This window comes from Malassezia sympodialis, genomic scaffold (genome assembly GCF_000349305.1).
Source record: "Malassezia sympodialis ATCC 42132 genomic scaffold, msy_sf_13, whole genome shotgun sequence".
In the NCBI taxonomy this organism is placed as follows: domain Eukaryota; kingdom Fungi; phylum Basidiomycota; class Malasseziomycetes; order Malasseziales; family Malasseziaceae; genus Malassezia; species Malassezia sympodialis.
This window is the reverse complement of record NW_017387811.1, coordinates 86,368-101,300: the sequence shown is the minus strand read 5'-3', so window position 1 is coordinate 101,300 and position 14,933 is coordinate 86,368. Positions and strand designations below refer to the sequence as shown.

The following is a 14,933-nucleotide window of genomic DNA, read 5'->3' as shown; positions in this document are numbered from 1 at the left end:
TGTCGGTGGCCAGCGTACTGTGCGTGGATCCACCCGCATGATGGACAATGGTCACATAGGCCCCGCCCATCCGCGCTGCTGCCAAGGTGCACGGTGCCAGGCGGAGGAGGGGGTGTACGAATGTGGAGACGGCCTGGTAGGCTGTGTCCCTAAAATGGGAGGCCCTTGCTTCTCGACGTCGAGCGCCATGCTGGGGCGATCGCAGAGCCTGCGAGACGAACGCAGGCGGCCTGCTGGTCTGTCGACGTACCAGCGCCTATCGATGGTGGGCCCGCGGTCCAAGGAAAACGTGCCGCCCATGACGGGGCAGGCCGCGGCCAGCGCGCGCCCCGCCACCGGGGACCCTGAGGCGCCGCCCGTGCGGCCGCTGCAAAGCAGGGACCCCAACAGGATGGGCCATGGTGCGCACCCGAGCGCCAAGCCCGCCATATACCCGTCGCCGGCTGCACAGACGCTAGGGCCCCCGCCGCCTAAGCCCGCTGCCTTGCAGCGCTCCGCCACCGCCGTTCCGGGGGCGCACACATGGCGCCCCGTGTCCTCCAAGCACGAGAGTAACGCGTCGCATCCGCTGCAGCAGCCAGTGTATCAAGCGCCAGGCGACCGCACGAGGCCCGCGCCCAGGATCTCCGCCACCGCCGGCGGCCCGTCGGTATTCCGAAGTACGAGCCTGCGCTCCTACTTCCAGCCGCCAAAGCGGCTTGCGCCGCAGCCGTCGCTGGCGCAGGAGCACACGCCTGCGACGAGCCGCACGCCCATGTCGTATACGCTCGCAGGCGACGACTTGGAGGCCGTACTCAGAAAGGGCCTCGAGGCCGTCAGGCGGAGACAGGGGCAGGCAGGGAGCGAGTGGCGCGCGACGCCGGCGCACGAGGCGTCGCACCGAGGCCAGCATGCGCGGCTGGGCGACCAGTCGCTGCAGCAGCTGGCGTCCTCGTCGTATGCGCATGTGGTCCCTGCATGCAAGAGCATCAATGCGGAGCGCCGGCCTGAAATCCGGCACGCGCGCCACCACTACGCACCGCACATATTCGAGAGTCACTCTGCGGAGATCTACGTAATGCGATAGATAGAGCTCAAGTGGCGACGCAGCGGTCGGCGCCTAGATGCGCTTCTCAGCGCGGTCCTCGCCTTTTTGCTTGTTCAGGTCTCTCCATTGCTCAACAAGGCGTGATGTCTGTGGTCAGCGTGTGTGCACCTACCGCGTCGGTAAGAGACTCGCGGTCGGGGCTGCCGTATGGAATCTGCGTGAGCCCGCTGCGACGTACCCGCTCCGTGTAGCCAAGGCGGCTCACGTACACGGCACCTGTGAGCCAGACACCCCAGCCCTGCTATTAGCTGTGCGCACGCACCATCACACCCACGAGCGCCAGGACCGCGGCACGGTGAAGATAGTCGACCAGCGGCTTGCGCACCATCGACGGAGGAGGGCGGCCAGGGCCCGCGAGGCCTCCACTTGGCCCACGGCGGGCGGCGACTACGAGCTACGTCCCGAGGACCGGCACATCGCCGACGAGGGCGTCCTTGGCGCCGATATAGCGCTCCTCGTTGGACTGGATGAGAGCTGCCTCGTCCAGATTGCGCTGCTGACGAATGAAGGCGAGCTGCGATGGGCGGAGGGTGGCCAGCACCATGTCGAGGCGCGGCGTGTCCACGCGCGTGCGGCGGGCGCGGCGCACTACGTTCACGAACAGGGGCTCGATTTCCATGGGGCGTGCGCGCTCCATGTCGATGAGGATGCTTGGCTTGAAATCGGGGCGGAAGCTAGCAAAGGTAGGCGCCTGGAGGATCGCTTTCGGGTCGCGGACCACGCAGAGCTGCGCCGGCGAGCAAGCGAGCGTGGCTTGGAGCACGTTGTCAATGTGCGTTGCCGGGAAGCGGTCGTTGTGCAGGCCCGAGGCGCGTGCGACGTCGAGCAGCTCGAGCAGGAGGCCACGCACGACGCCGAGCGTCGTGTCGATGGCGTCGGCCTGGAGCAGCTCAAGCACGGGGCGGCGCGCCAGCAGCGACGCGGCGCCCCAGCTTGCGTTCCACAGCAGCTTGCTCCAGCGGTCGGGCGCGATGTCGTCGCTGACCGCGGCGTGCGAGCCGCCGCGCGCGGCCAGCTCGACAAAGGCGGCGTTCGCCTCGGCGAGGCCGCGCGGCACCTCGCCGTCCTGCGGCGACGGGTACGTGCCGGTCCGCAGCGCCTCCATGTGGCTGTGCTCGATCGAGTGGCCGTCGGGCGACATGGTCACGGCGACCCATGTGAGGCCGCTGAGGATCCCGCGCGCGAGCGGCGCCTCGCTCAGGACGAGGCGCTGGTGCGAGGCCTCCTCGATGTCAATGCCGTTCTGGATGAACACGAGCGTCGGCAGGTGCGCCGGCTGCAGCGCGCGGTTGCGCTCGAGGTACGGACGCACGACCTCGTGGTTCGGATTGACGTCCGGAAGGCACTTGAAGCAGCACACCACGTCTGTGTGAGTAGCGCAACGTACAGTCCAGTGGCACCGGCGCCAGCTCGTCGGGCGAGCGCACCACGCGGTCGGGGCGCCAGCCGCGGTGCGTGCCATACTTGTCCGAGTAGATATCGATGCCGCGCTCGCGCACGACATCGTAGTTGCTGCGGCATACACACGTCACATGTGCGCCGCCCTTCTGCAGCAGGTACGCGTACAGGACGCCGACACTGCCTAGGCCAAGAAGCAGGACCTCGGGGCGGGGCGGCGACGAGGCAGAGGGCATGGGCCCTAGCGTGGCCCGCGCCGCGGGGGCCACGCTTCCTCACGTGCCACGGGCGAGCGATGCCGCCGGTGTCGAAAGCGCAGCAGCGGCAGGCGCAGGCGGCCGCCGAGGCCCTGGATGCCTACTTTGCGCGTGAATATGGCGCCGAGCGCTGGGCCAGCCTGCGTGCGCGCCTGGTGCTCCCGACCGAGTACGCCGCGCTGATCAATGCGTATGCGCCGGCCGCCGAGGTGGACCGCGCCTTGCTCGCCGAGGCCCCGGTGGGGTCCTATGCGCTCCTGCGCCTGCCGGCCCTGCCGGAGCGGACACGCAGCGAGGTGCCTACGCGGCTGCTATGCCTGACGCGCGCCGCACTCGCGCCGGGCGAGCGTCCGTTCCCGCCGCCGCGCCCCGCCGCTGCCGAAGACGCACAGCACCGCGTGCACACGCACTGGAACTTGGACGCCGCGTCGGTGCTTGCGGCGCACTGCCTCGATGTGCGGCCGGGGCACGCGGTGCTCGACCTGTGTGCGGCGCCTGGCGGAAAGAGCCTGACCCTCGCGCAGCAGCTGTGGCCCGAGTGGTATGCGGACCGCGCTGCGCGCGCGCCGGGCTCGCCGTCGGTGCTGCACGCCAACGAGGTGGATGCGCCGCGGCACCGGCGCCTGCGCGCGAACTTGCAGGCGTACCTGCCGCCGGCGCTCTTTGACGAAGGGCTCGTCGAGACGCTGCGCATCGACGGCACGTCGCCGCGCGCCGTGCACCTGTTTCCCCTGGGCGAGGGCGGCTATGACCGCGTACTACTGGATGCGCCGTGCTCGTCCGAGCGCCACATCCTGCATGCGCATGTGCGTCATCAGAAGTCGGGCACGGTCGCCCCTGAGATGCTCGCGTGGAAGCCGACGCTCACGCGCTCGCTCGCCAAGACGCAGCTGGCGCTCTTGCGCACAGCGTGGCATGCACTGCGGGGGGGCGGCAAGCTCGTGTACGCGACGTGCTCGCTGAGCCAGCACGAGAATGATCAGGTCGTCAGCGCCTTCCTGCGCGCGCTCGAGGGGCCGCCGCCCAGCCTTCTCAAGACGGAGGCTCTTGCAGCGTTCTGCGAAAGGACCCAGTATGGCTACTTGGCCCTCCCGGACCACACGCCGCCCGGCGCCACGGCGCCGTCGCCGTGGGGCCCGCTGTACTTCAGTGTGCTCACGAAGCCGTAGCCTCCACATGAACCACACGTACCTCGCCGTGGACGCCGGCGGGACGCGGACGCGCGCCACGCTCGTTGGTGCGGACGGGCGTGTGTGCGGACGTGGCGCGGCGGGGCCGGGCAACTGGGCCGTGCAGGGCCGCGACGCGTGGGCTGCGGCGATCCGCGCCGCGGTGGCGGAGGCGTGCGCGTCGACGGGCGGCGTCCCGCGCGGCACGCACGTCTGGGTCGGCACGGCGGGCGTGCCAGCGGGCGAGCGGGACGAGGCGGTGGTGGCGCTCGTATCTGAGCTGGTCCCCGGTGCCCATGTGCGTGTGTCGAACGATGCCGAGCTCCTGCACCGGCCCGCGCCACGCACGTGCGTCGTGGCCATCGCTGGCACAGGCAGTGTGGTGCTGGCCATCGACACGCACGGCCGCGTGCAGCAGTGGGGCGGCCTCGGGTGGCTCTTGGGCGACGAGGGAAGTGCGTTTCACGTGGGCCGCGCGGCCGTGCGCGCCGTGCTCGGGGGAGAGCCGGCGGCACACGCGCTACGCGCGCGCCTCGCGCAGGCGCATCTGCGCGGCGACGACTGGATCCGCTACATTTATGGCGCCGAGGACCCGCGCGCAGTTCTCGCCTCGCTAGCGCCGTGTGTCACGGCCGCCGCCGAGGCGGGGGACCCGGCGGCCGCGGCGCTCCTTCGTGAGGCGACAGCGCCGCTGGCCGCGCTGATCGCCAGCGCTGCCACGCACGAGGCCGACTTGCGCCTGGGCGGCGCGCTCATGCAGGTGCCATGCTACCGGCAGGCGCTCCTATCGCACCTCGGCGGCGTCTCGTTCGCGAGCGTCGAGTGTGTGTCGGTGCCCAGTGAGTACGCGGCGCAAACGCTGCGGTTGATGCATACTATACATTATTCCATAGGGGACAGCTGATTCAGCTGGAAGAAACGCTTCGCCAAGCGGCGCGGCACGCTCGGAGGGCGCGGCGACGAGCCGATCGACGTAGCGGCATCCCCAGTCGTCGTCGACGGCTCCTTCTCGGGCGCCTCGAGACCCGGCTCGGTCGAGCCGGAGTCCATCGAGGAGCGCGACGAGCGCGAGCGCGTCGACGCCATCGGGCGGCTGCCCGCCAGGGACGCCCATGGCGGAGTGGGGCTGAGGGTGGGCGACGGGGCCTCGCTGTCGGCCATCGTAGGCCCAGCCTCGTCGGCCGCGCTAGAGCCGCGCTGGTACGTGATCCAGCCGCCGACCTTGCGCCCTAGCGCGTGGCGTGTGAGGGATGTCATGGAGGGGCTGCGGTGCGGCACGCCGCCCTCGGGGCTACCCGATCGGCGGGGTGTCTCTGCGTCGCCGCCGCTGGTGAGCGTCGCGCGCAGTGGCACGAGCAGAGCCGACGAGTTGCGCCGGCTGAGCGACGGCAATGCCTCGCCGCTATCACGCCGAGAATGCGCGGTGCGCGTCGGTGCTGCATCCGTCTCAGTGGACACGGGCGCCAGGACAGGCGACGAGCAGAGCGACTCGGGCGCCGAGCCCAAGGACGCCTTCTCGGCGGTGGGTATGCGCACAGACACGTACTCGCTTCCGCTGAGTCGGTGCAAGCCGACACGGGGGCTGACGAGCGTGGTGTGTGCGCGAGACCCGTCGGTATCAAGCGACGTGCGCGCAGAAATGCACGCATCCGAAAAAATCATGCTGCGGTCCTTGGCCGCGCGCCGCGGCGGCGACTTTTGGCGCAGCAAAATCTCCGAGTGTGTGCTGGATAGGCGCCCACGTCTCTGCTCTGCCTCGGCGAGCGACTGCGTGCTGAGGTACAGCGACAGGGGGTCCAGCTCGTTCTCCCGCTCGGGCGCCGAGTCCCCCTCCAAGTTGCACGGGAACGGGACGTCCATGCCATGCAGGCGGCGTGTGCGAGAGGGCCCCTGCTCCATGACGGTATGCAGGGCCTCTTTCCAGAGCTCGAGCTCCTTGGCCGTCGACGTCATCATCTCAAAGTGGTGCCCACGCACCGAGAGACGGAACGACTGCGGCAGCGCCACCGCGCGACGGTCTGCGTGGGTCACCTTGACGTCGGCCATAGGGAAAAAGAACCGTGGCGCGTAGGTCTGCGACTTGCGCACCTTGAGAATCATAAAGTAGTCGGCGAATAGCACGCAGCCATAGTACTTGATCGCCAGGGGCGTCGTGAGCGGCGCCTTGGTAGGGTGGTGGTATAGCACATCGAGGTTGCCGGCCATTTTCACATCGCCCAGCGATCGGAGAAACGTCGGAGAAAACGCCTCAGACGGTTCCATACGCGAGAGCAGCAGCTCTGAGAGGAGCAGCGACGCGCGCTTGGCACTCGCCCTGTCGACGTCGGCGACGGCCTCGCGCATGCATTCGGCGGCGGTATCTAGCTCGGCACGGCCCACGCCCGGCACGTGCTTGACCAGGTTCTGCAGGATGATCGGATATAGGCAGATGCGCTGGATCGGTTTGATAAAGTAGTCACGAAAGTGCAAACGCTTGTGCTTTTCGGGCGGTGTATCTGAGGCATCGTCCGTAGGCGCCAGCATCGGGTCCTCGTACCGCTGCACGGCCTCCGACGCCCGCTGCTGGAACAGGTCCCACTCGCTGCGGCCCTCGACCGTATCAATGAGCGCGAGCGACTCCTTGTGCTTTGTGCAAAAGTCTTGGTATACGCGGAACTGAGGCGCGAGATCAATGAAAGCTTGGCCAAATGCCCGTGTGGCCTTGTCGGCATCGTCGCTGCAGGCTCGCTCGAGCTCGGAGCGCCCGCTGCTTGTGCCGAGACGCAGCGCAGCCACCGCCGACGACAGGCGCGTGTACAGCGCCGTGTGCAGCGCAAGCAGCGCCGGTCCATTGCGAACGACCATCTGGTAGCGCGCAGGCTCTTCGGCAAAAAACGGCACGGTGCGGAGCTGCTTGAAGAACACATGGTTCAGCACGCTCAGGTCGCGCGCATAGTTCCGCTCCGTCTCCAGCAGCTCCAGAAGCGCGTGCAGGCGCTTGACACGCTTGCGAGTCGAAGCGTCATCCGGCAATGCGTCCTGGGTTGATTCCGCACTCGGCTCCATTCCCGAGACAAGCTGCAGCGCCATGGACGAGTCCATCGCCGAGTCCTGAGAGCCCTTGGTGGACGTGGACGATGTGCGACTGACGTCCGTCTCGAGCTCCGGAGACGACACGCGTTGGTGCGTCGACTCACCCCGCCACATCGATCTAGGGCCGTAGGACTCCTGACTATCGTTGTGCCGCATGGCTAGCCCAGGCGAGTGGCGCGGAGACGCTTGAGTGGGCACATAGAGTATCGAGGGCATAGACTTCAGATCCGAGTATTCCATGCGGATCGGTGCTGCCGGCTTGAGGCCCACGTTCATAGGGGTAGCGAGCACCGACTCGATCGAGTGAGGGGGCAGCTCATGCTCGTCGAGAGGGCCGCGACCGTATGGCGGCGTAGGCACGCTCATGGCCGGTGTCGAAGAATGACACCTTACTGCCAGCCGTCGTCCGTAGCCAGACCTTAGCAGTAATCAGAGCAAGTCCGCCCAAAAATGGCAGACCAGCTCGTCCCACCGCGACGTGGCTCGGAGCAAAAGCTAATCTCCGTCTGGCGGACAAACAAGACCTCCGCGGCGCTCTCGAAATTCTCCAGATGCGCCAGCCATGTGTCGCAACAGGCAACCAGTCATAGATCCCCGTCTCGTGATTGGGTCGCTTATAAATTTGGCTGCACGCTACGCATTCGCCTCTCGACCTATGGACGTGGGCCAATCGTCGGCGGATGGCCTGGCAAGCAGTGCCTGGTTTAGTTAGCACAGCCGCATGGGCCGCCAATACGCCTAGGACACAAAGTGCGCGAGATTGGCTTGGCTCTTTTCCGTCTGAGTCCGGAGGTCGTATTCGCCATTCTGCGTAATGTAGCGGACCCATGCTGTTGTGAGTGACTAGTACATACGCAGTGCCTGGTAGCCGGACTTTTCCACAATCTTCAGGTAGCGCACCTGCACGCCCGACACGGTAAAGTAGGGGATCTCAAACTTGACGTTGATCGGCGTGCGCCGCACAATGCTCTCCTCGTCCCGCACGCTGGGCAGGCCGAAGTGCGCGCGCATCAGATACTCTTTGCCGCCGCCCAGCTGCTTGATCTTCCACACCATGGCCGAGAGCTCCGGCGCGTAGGACACAGAGCCAATCGCCGCGCGGAACTTAGGCGAGTCCGCGTCATCCGGCACATTGATGAGGATCTCGACATTGTTTGCCGTGGAGCGGCGCTTGAACTGGGCCTTGACCTTGACCATGAACTCGATGCGGCTGCCCTCGTGGCGCTCCACCACAGCCTCGGCCCAGATCAACGGCTTGATCTGTGTGTTGAGTCGGTAGCTCATTAGCTCGAACTCGCCGTCAGGGGGGATGAACGAGATCGTACGATCGTTCTCAAAGCGCGACAGACGCACACACTGGTGGAACTTGACGTCTTCCATCTCGATGGCCTTGCCGCGTGACGTGCGCCCGGTGCTCTCAAACATGACCTTGTCATTCAGCCCAAGGCGCAGCTCAGGCATGCCGGACAGGTAGCACTTCATCTTGACCGTGCCGACAATCTCGCTACGCACCACGTGCCCGTTGGCATTGACCAGCAGGTTCACGCTCTCAATCACATCCAGGAACACCTCGTTTTTGCGGTAGCGGATGCCCTCGGACCGCCACGAGACGGCGTTCGTCACGGCCATCGGGGGACGGACCTGGACCTCGAGCTTGTACGATTCCTGCGTGATATACTCCTGCAAGATCTTGCTCTCGGTCGTCTGTGGGTATCCAAAGTCCATCATTTCGTCAAGAAGCTCATAGAGAATGACAAAGTTGTCGCGAATGGACTCTTCCTCGAGCTGCTTGAAGTACTCCTCTAGCACTGACGCGAGCTTGTGCAAAAACAGCAAAATTTCAGCAGCATTCGAGTTCCGACGCGATAGTGCAAGCACTGAGATGGTAAGTCTTCATGTACGTACAGTATAGGTTATTGTGGCGCACATGCATGTAGTTGACGCCCTGCGAGCTCAGACAAGGCTGGATGGCGCTCGTGCCGTGCTCCTCCTCAATCTCCGTAAGAAGAGGGAGGAACCGCTCCATGGCTGTAGGATCCACATCATCCCTGTAGGATCGCTGAATCAAGGGCTTGCCCTTCAAATCCAGGATCGCGACCACGCTGGCCATGGCGACGACCGTAGCGGAGGCGTCCGCGCACGACGCGGCGTGGCCGAGTCGCCACGTGGACCCACGTGGCTGTCATGGTCCACGGCCGTGGTGCGAGGCCGCCGTGAACGAGCGGCCGCCAGCCTGTCGATGGACGGCAGGCCCGGGCATTATGTAGCAGGACATGGCTGTACGCCAGCAGTTCCATAGGGGCGCGCCAGCGGGCGCACAGGGGCGGCGCCGCAGGCGGACAGGCACGCCTCGCTAAGGTTGAAATTTAATTGCAGGAAAGCACCTTCCTTGTCAACGCGATCGCCAGTGAGAGCGGGAATTTTGTCACTCCGTCACACATCGTGTGCAATTGCTCGGCCAGGCGCGTGAGCTAGCAGGTTGGTAAGAGTGCGTGCTAGGGATTCAAATCGCAGTTTTCTGCTAGTGTACTGAGTCAAGCACGCGGCTCTTCACGACCGAAAAACAGGTGACCCATAATTCGAAGGGCATCGTGCAGAACACGAGTCGGCTCGTCTCGATTCCCATGACGGACGTCCCCCCTAGAGACGACATGAGTGACACTGCCTCGCATGCCGCTGCCCCGCAAAATGCGGAGTCGGGCCTGCCATCGAACGCACGCAGCCCATCGGTGTCCGTGCCAGAGCCCTCATCGGCCCTGCATGATGGCGAGTCAGGCCATGAGGAAGATGCGTCGCACGCGGCGGAAACGAGTGGTCCTGATGCTACTACGAGCACAGAGGCACCAACAGAGTTGCCCCACGAGGTGTCACCCGAGTCGCGCAAGCGACAGGGATCACCGGGCGCCGATACCGAAGGCCGAGACAAGCGACCCCGCAATGAAGAAAAGGGCCCTGCGTCGGCACCTCCCGAGACTTCGTCGAGCTCGGCGAGTGCCGCAGGGAACAAACCCACGGCATCGCAGTTGAAGGATACCATTGCGCATAATGCTAACGCAGGCAACCTCGATGTCTACGTGTGGGAGTACCTGAAACGACGAAACCTGTCCAAGACGGCCGCGTCGCTTGTCGAAGAGGCGGGACTGCCATCTGAGCCTGATGTGCCAATTCGCCTGCCGCGAGGCTTGCTATTTGAGTACTGGACGCTGTTTTGGGATCTGTTCCGGTCACGCGTTGGTCTCGGCACGCGCGAGGCTGCGCTGTTTGGCGACTACCTGGAGAACCGGCGGCGCCAGGCAATCCAGGAGGCCAAGACCAAGTCGTTCACCGCACCTCTTTTCCCCGATGCCGCCACCGGACTGGCGGCCACGACGGCCGAGTCGCCGGCTACCGGTCTGAACCTGGGCCTCGCGACTGCCGCTGCTGCACCGCTTGCGACAGATGCAGCACAGAGGCTGATGCTCTCGCAGGATTCGACCGGCGTGCCCGCCTTGGGGCCTGCTGCGCCGATTGGCGCGCAAGCGCCAGGCACAAGTCCGAATGGGAAGATGCAAAGAGCGAGCTCTTCGCCTTCTTCGCCTGTTGTGCTTACGGGCATGCCATCGACGCCAGCGAGCTCCGCACAGAATGGAACAGCACCAGGGCCTGTACAGGCCGCGAACGCGTCTGCCCCGACCTTGCCGACGCAGTCGTTGGTCCAGGGCCGCGCGCCTTCGTCGTCGCAGACGTCTTCGAGTGGCCCTGCGCCGCTGACCCAGCCGCAGCAGACACCGCAGATGCGGAACCAGAACGTTCCCATATCAACGGCTCCACCGAATGGGACGATGGCTCAGGTGCCGCCGCTATCGATGAAGCCTGCTGCGCCGAATGGGATGGCAGGAGGTACCGGGCCCGCGACGCCGTCGCTACAGCAGCAGCAGCAGCAGCAACAGCAACAACAACAACAGCAGCAGCAGCAGCAGCAGCAGCAGCAAATGCAAATGCAGATGCAGATGCAGATGCAGATGCAGCAGGCGTTAGCGCGGGGCCAGATGGGGCAGAGCGTGAACCCGGCTATGCTCACGCCGCAGCAGCAGCAGCAGCTTCTCGTCACAGCAGCGATGCGGCAGGGCATTCCGCTGGACGAGCTGAAAAACATGGCGCCTGCGGCGCGGATGGCGCTGCTGAACAGTGTGCTGCCGAATGCGGCGCAGACGGCGGCGATGGCGGCGATGCAGGCACAAGGGCCGCGTACGAACGATCCGCAGATGCAGGCCCGTCTGCTGCTCCAGCAGCAGCAACTAATGCAGATGCAGCAGATGCAGGGCCATGCGGCTGCACAGAACAAAACGTCCCCCTCTTCGCCGGCGACGTTCCAAGCGCTGTTTAACCGGCCGGGGCAGCGCCTGGGGACGCCGTCGCAATTGGGAGCGAACAAGCCTGTGGGCAACGGCGCCGAGCCTGGTGCGGCGCCGAACCAGGCGAGCGATCCGCAGACGGCGCAGCATGCCCTCGGGCAGCGGCCGATGGGCATGCAGATGCCGGTGCAGCTGACGCCGCAGCAGCGGCAAATGCTGCTGATGCAGTACCAGACGCTGCAAACGGCGATGAAAAACGAGTGGGTAAAGGCGCAGAACGCGCCTGTGCCCGCGATGGCGCAACAGTGTATGGCGACGGTGCAGCAGCTGCAAGCGAAGCTGCAGTCTATGGCCGCCCTACTGCAGAGCGATCCTGCGCAGCCGGGTGGGGCCGCGGCATTCACGGGCGACGGCCAGGGCCAGGCGATGTTGCAGCACCTACAGCAGCAGGCGCAGGTGTCGAACGGCGCGGGTGCTGCGCTCTTGGGCCAGACGCACCTGGGGCCCATGATGAATGCGCCGACGCAGGGCCAGGCGCCCCGGCCGAATGGTTTTGGCGACGTGGATGTGAATGGCCACAGCGCGGCGATGGCGCCATACTTTGGCATGGGCGGCAGCGGTCCGGCATCGCTAGCGATGCAGCAGCAGCGCCGCACCCCCGGGCAAGCGCCCGTGCAGCCGTCCGGTGTCGGCGTGCGGCCGCCCATGATGGGCCCGGACGGGCATTCTCAGGGTATGGTCGCGGGGATGATGCCGCAGGCGGCGCGGGGCAGTGCAACGGCACCAGCGACGCCGCAGGCGGCGCACGCCACCGTGCCGGGCGGTGCGAACGGTGCGGGCCCTGCGGCTGTGAACAAGGGCGGGCGCGGTGGCCATGTGCGGCCGCCTGTTTCGACGCCGGGGCGGCCAGACATGCCGATGAGCCCGTGGCAGCCGCCGGCAGGTGCGCAGGACTCGCCGTCGAGTGCGTCGGGGAAGAAGGACCGGCTGCGGAAGCCGGGCCGCCCGGCTGCAAACAAGACGCCGGTACTGCCTGCGCGTACGCCGTGGAACGAGGGTGGCCAGGAGGAGCCGGTGCCGAAGGAGGAGCCGAGCGAGTGGGAGGCGGGAGGCAAGGGCGAGAGCGATATGCCGTCGCAGACGCGCTCGATCGGCGGGGACGGCCAGGCGCAGTCGATCCTGGATTCGATGCCGTCGATGATGGACGATGTCACGTCGGGTCTCGCCATGTCGTCTGGGTCCGGCCTCTCGTCGGGTGCGCCGCCGGGTGGGCCCAGCGACGACTTTTCGGCCATGTTTGGCGTGTCGGACATTTTCGACTTTGATTTCGATGGCGGCGACGGGGCCGGCTCGCAAGCCGGCGGGCTGTTGTCCGGCGCAGCGCCTATCGCCTCCGAGCCGAGCGATGGCGCAGCAGCCGGCCGCGATGCGACGGGTGCCTAGTGTTCTATAGAGCGACATGCTCATCTAGGGAGATCGAATGCCCATTTTTCGACAGCGCCGACCCGAGTCGTGGCAGCTGCCAGCTACGTAGCCAGTCAAGGCTGTGATTACACACGGAAGGCGCGCGACTTTCTGCGGCCACGCGCCTTCTCGAACTTGCGGCCCTTGGAGCGCACAAACGGCTTCTTGTGCTTGTGGGGGCCAAAGCCAAAGTGCCTGACAGCCTCGCGGGCGTTCTTGGGACCGCGGATCAGGATCGTGTTGCTGCCGGTCGGGGCGCGCATCGCCAGCTGGTCCAGGGTCAGGCACTCACCGCCAGCGGCCTCGATGCGCGCGCGCGCGGTGTGGGTGAAGCGGAGCGCAGCGATGCTGAGCTTGGGCAGCTCAAGCACGCGGTTGTCGTCGGTGATGGTGCCGACAACGACCACCGTCTTCGGCGTCTCCGACGCATCCTTGGCGATACCGCCCTGGTGGCGCGACAGGTACATCACGCGCGAGACCGAGACCGGCGGGCGGTTGATCTTCGACATGAACAGGCGGCGCAGGATCACCTTGTTGAAGCGCGAGTCCGTACGGCGCGCAAGGAAGCGGTAGAGCTTCACAAGCAGCAGCAGGTAAGGGTCCTCGCTCTTGGGCGCCGTGCGGTGGCCCGTCTTGACGTGGTGCTTCTTGATGTCAACACCCTGGCGGTTAGTATGTTCTTAGATGTGTGTCTCGCGCTCATCGCTCAACCTGCACAGAGTCGTGCGCGAGCGGGTGCCGCGAGACACCGCACCGGTACGCACCATCGGGACAGCTAGCTCGTAGGATGGATAGAAGAAAGCGCGGCGGCCGCCCGAGGCCAGCCGCGACCTCCATTTTCCCATGTGACACAAAACTGTATCATATCACGTGTGTGGGTACACTGGGCCACGTGGCACCTGCGGGCAGCTGCACCTCGCGCGAGTGAACGGCCCCGCGCGCTGCGTCCCGCGATCCGCCCACAGCCCACCAACATGGTACGCAGCGCTGGCGCGACTGACACCAGGCGGATGTGGACGCACCCCTGAGCCCAGAGGCTCCTCAGCGCGCAGAGATGGCTGAGGGAATGACGCAAGATGCTCCGCCGGCCGACCGCGAGTGGCAGAACGCGGAGAACGACGACTTTGACCGCCGCGAGGCCCGCGACAGCGAGATGGAGCTGGAGCGCGAGCCATCGGTGCGCGACCGCGAGCGCGATGACGAGCGCGAGCGCGATGGTGACCGCCGCCGCCCGCCTCCACGCGACCGCTGGGAGCGGCGCCCCCCGCGCGATACGTACGACCGCCGCCCGTACGATCGCGCTCCGCGCCGTCGCGACGACCGATACCCGCCAGGGGGCGCGCGTGGCGCAGCGGAAGCAGCGCGTCCCTCGCCGGCGCCTTCAAACATTATCGGCGCCTTTGGTCTGAGCATTCGCACGACCGAACGCGACCTTGAGGAGGAGTTCGGGCGCGTCGGCGAGGTCGAAAAGGTCGTCATCGTGTACGACGCGCGGACCGGCCGCTCGCGCGGCTTTGGCTTCCTCACGATGAAGGACGTCGAGTCTGCCACGGAAGCCATCCAGCAGATGAACGGCGTCGAGCTGCACGGCCGCCGCATCCGCGTGGACTACTCGAGCACGTCGCGCGCGCACGACCCGACGCCCGGAGAGTACCGCGGCAACCCGCGTCCGGCCGACGACCGCTATGCGCCGCCGCGCCACCCGGGCAGCTCGTACCGCGGCGCCGCCTACCGGGGCGACCGGGATCGTGATGAGGGCCGTGACTATGGCCGCGACTATGGCCGCGATCGTGACCGCGACCGCGACTACCGAGACCGCGACTATGGCCGCGACTCCTACGGCCGCCGCGACCGCGGGCGGTACGACGACACTGACCGAGCAGGCAGCTGGGCGCGCCGTGACGACCGCGGCCCGCGGTACCGTCGCGGCCATGGCCCCGACTCGGACGACTGGCGCCGCCGTGCAAGTCCACCGCGTGCACGCTCGCGCAGTCCGCCGCCGCGTGCGCGCTACGATGGAGAGGACGAGCGGCGAGGTGCACCGCCATCCCGCGCTGAGGACGATGAGGCGATGCGCTACGAGCGTGATCGGTATGCAGACGAGCGCCCGGCGCGCTACGACTGAGCCACCATAGCAAGGACTAGCTGTCTA

The 14,933-nt window shown here is 66.5% G+C and overlaps 7 protein-coding genes across 7 annotated transcripts; 3 read left to right on the top strand and 4 right to left on the bottom strand.

Annotated features, from left to right (window-relative positions):
- Positions 1-1,481: 1,481 nt before the first annotated feature.
- Positions 1,482-2,721, bottom strand: MSY001_2723 (uncharacterized protein; the record flags this gene model as incomplete). Its single annotated transcript, XM_018884589.1, has 2 exons — positions 1,482-2,550; positions 2,615-2,721. The coding sequence occupies 2 exons, from the start codon at positions 2,719-2,721 to the stop codon at positions 1,482-1,484; spliced, it is 1,176 nt and encodes a 391-aa protein (XP_018741233.1).
- A 59-nt stretch (positions 2,722-2,780) lies between these two features.
- MSY001_2722 (uncharacterized protein) lies at positions 2,781-3,911 on the top strand (the record flags this gene model as incomplete). The annotated part of the gene is given in 2 exon segments (XM_018884588.1): positions 2,781-3,548; positions 3,561-3,911. 2 exon segments carry the CDS (start codon positions 2,781-2,783, stop codon positions 3,909-3,911), a joined length of 1,119 nt encoding a protein of 372 aa, XP_018741232.1.
- A 905-nt stretch (positions 3,912-4,816) lies between these two features.
- MSY001_2721 (uncharacterized protein) lies at positions 4,817-7,349 on the bottom strand (the record flags this gene model as incomplete). The annotated part of the gene is made up of 2 exons (XM_018884586.1): positions 4,817-4,832; positions 4,873-7,349. 2 exons carry the CDS (start codon positions 7,347-7,349, stop codon positions 4,817-4,819), a joined length of 2,493 nt encoding a protein of 830 aa, XP_018741231.1.
- A 372-nt stretch (positions 7,350-7,721) lies between these two features.
- On the bottom strand, positions 7,722-9,093 carry MSY001_2720 (uncharacterized protein; the record flags this gene model as incomplete). Its single annotated transcript, XM_018884585.1, has 3 exons — positions 7,722-7,813; positions 7,838-8,860; positions 8,889-9,093. 3 exons carry the CDS (start codon positions 9,091-9,093, stop codon positions 7,722-7,724), a joined length of 1,320 nt encoding a protein of 439 aa, XP_018741230.1.
- A 514-nt stretch (positions 9,094-9,607) lies between these two features.
- Positions 9,608-12,760, top strand: MSY001_2719 (uncharacterized protein; the record flags this gene model as incomplete). The annotated part of the gene is made up of 1 exon (XM_018884584.1): positions 9,608-12,760. One exon carries the CDS (start codon positions 9,608-9,610, stop codon positions 12,758-12,760), a length of 3,153 nt encoding a protein of 1,050 aa, XP_018741229.1.
- Positions 12,761-12,867: 107 nt separating this feature from the next.
- MSY001_2718 (uncharacterized protein) lies at positions 12,868-13,548 on the bottom strand (the record flags this gene model as incomplete). Its single annotated transcript, XM_018884583.1, has 2 exons — positions 12,868-13,443; positions 13,531-13,548. 2 exons carry the CDS (start codon positions 13,546-13,548, stop codon positions 12,868-12,870), a joined length of 594 nt encoding a protein of 197 aa, XP_018741228.1.
- Positions 13,549-13,835: 287 nt separating this feature from the next.
- Positions 13,836-14,906, top strand: MSY001_2717 (uncharacterized protein; the record flags this gene model as incomplete). The annotated part of the gene is made up of 2 exons (XM_018884582.1): positions 13,836-13,998; positions 14,116-14,906. The coding sequence occupies 2 exons, from the start codon at positions 13,836-13,838 to the stop codon at positions 14,904-14,906; spliced, it is 954 nt and encodes a 317-aa protein (XP_018741227.1).
- Positions 14,907-14,933: the final 27 nt, after the last annotated feature.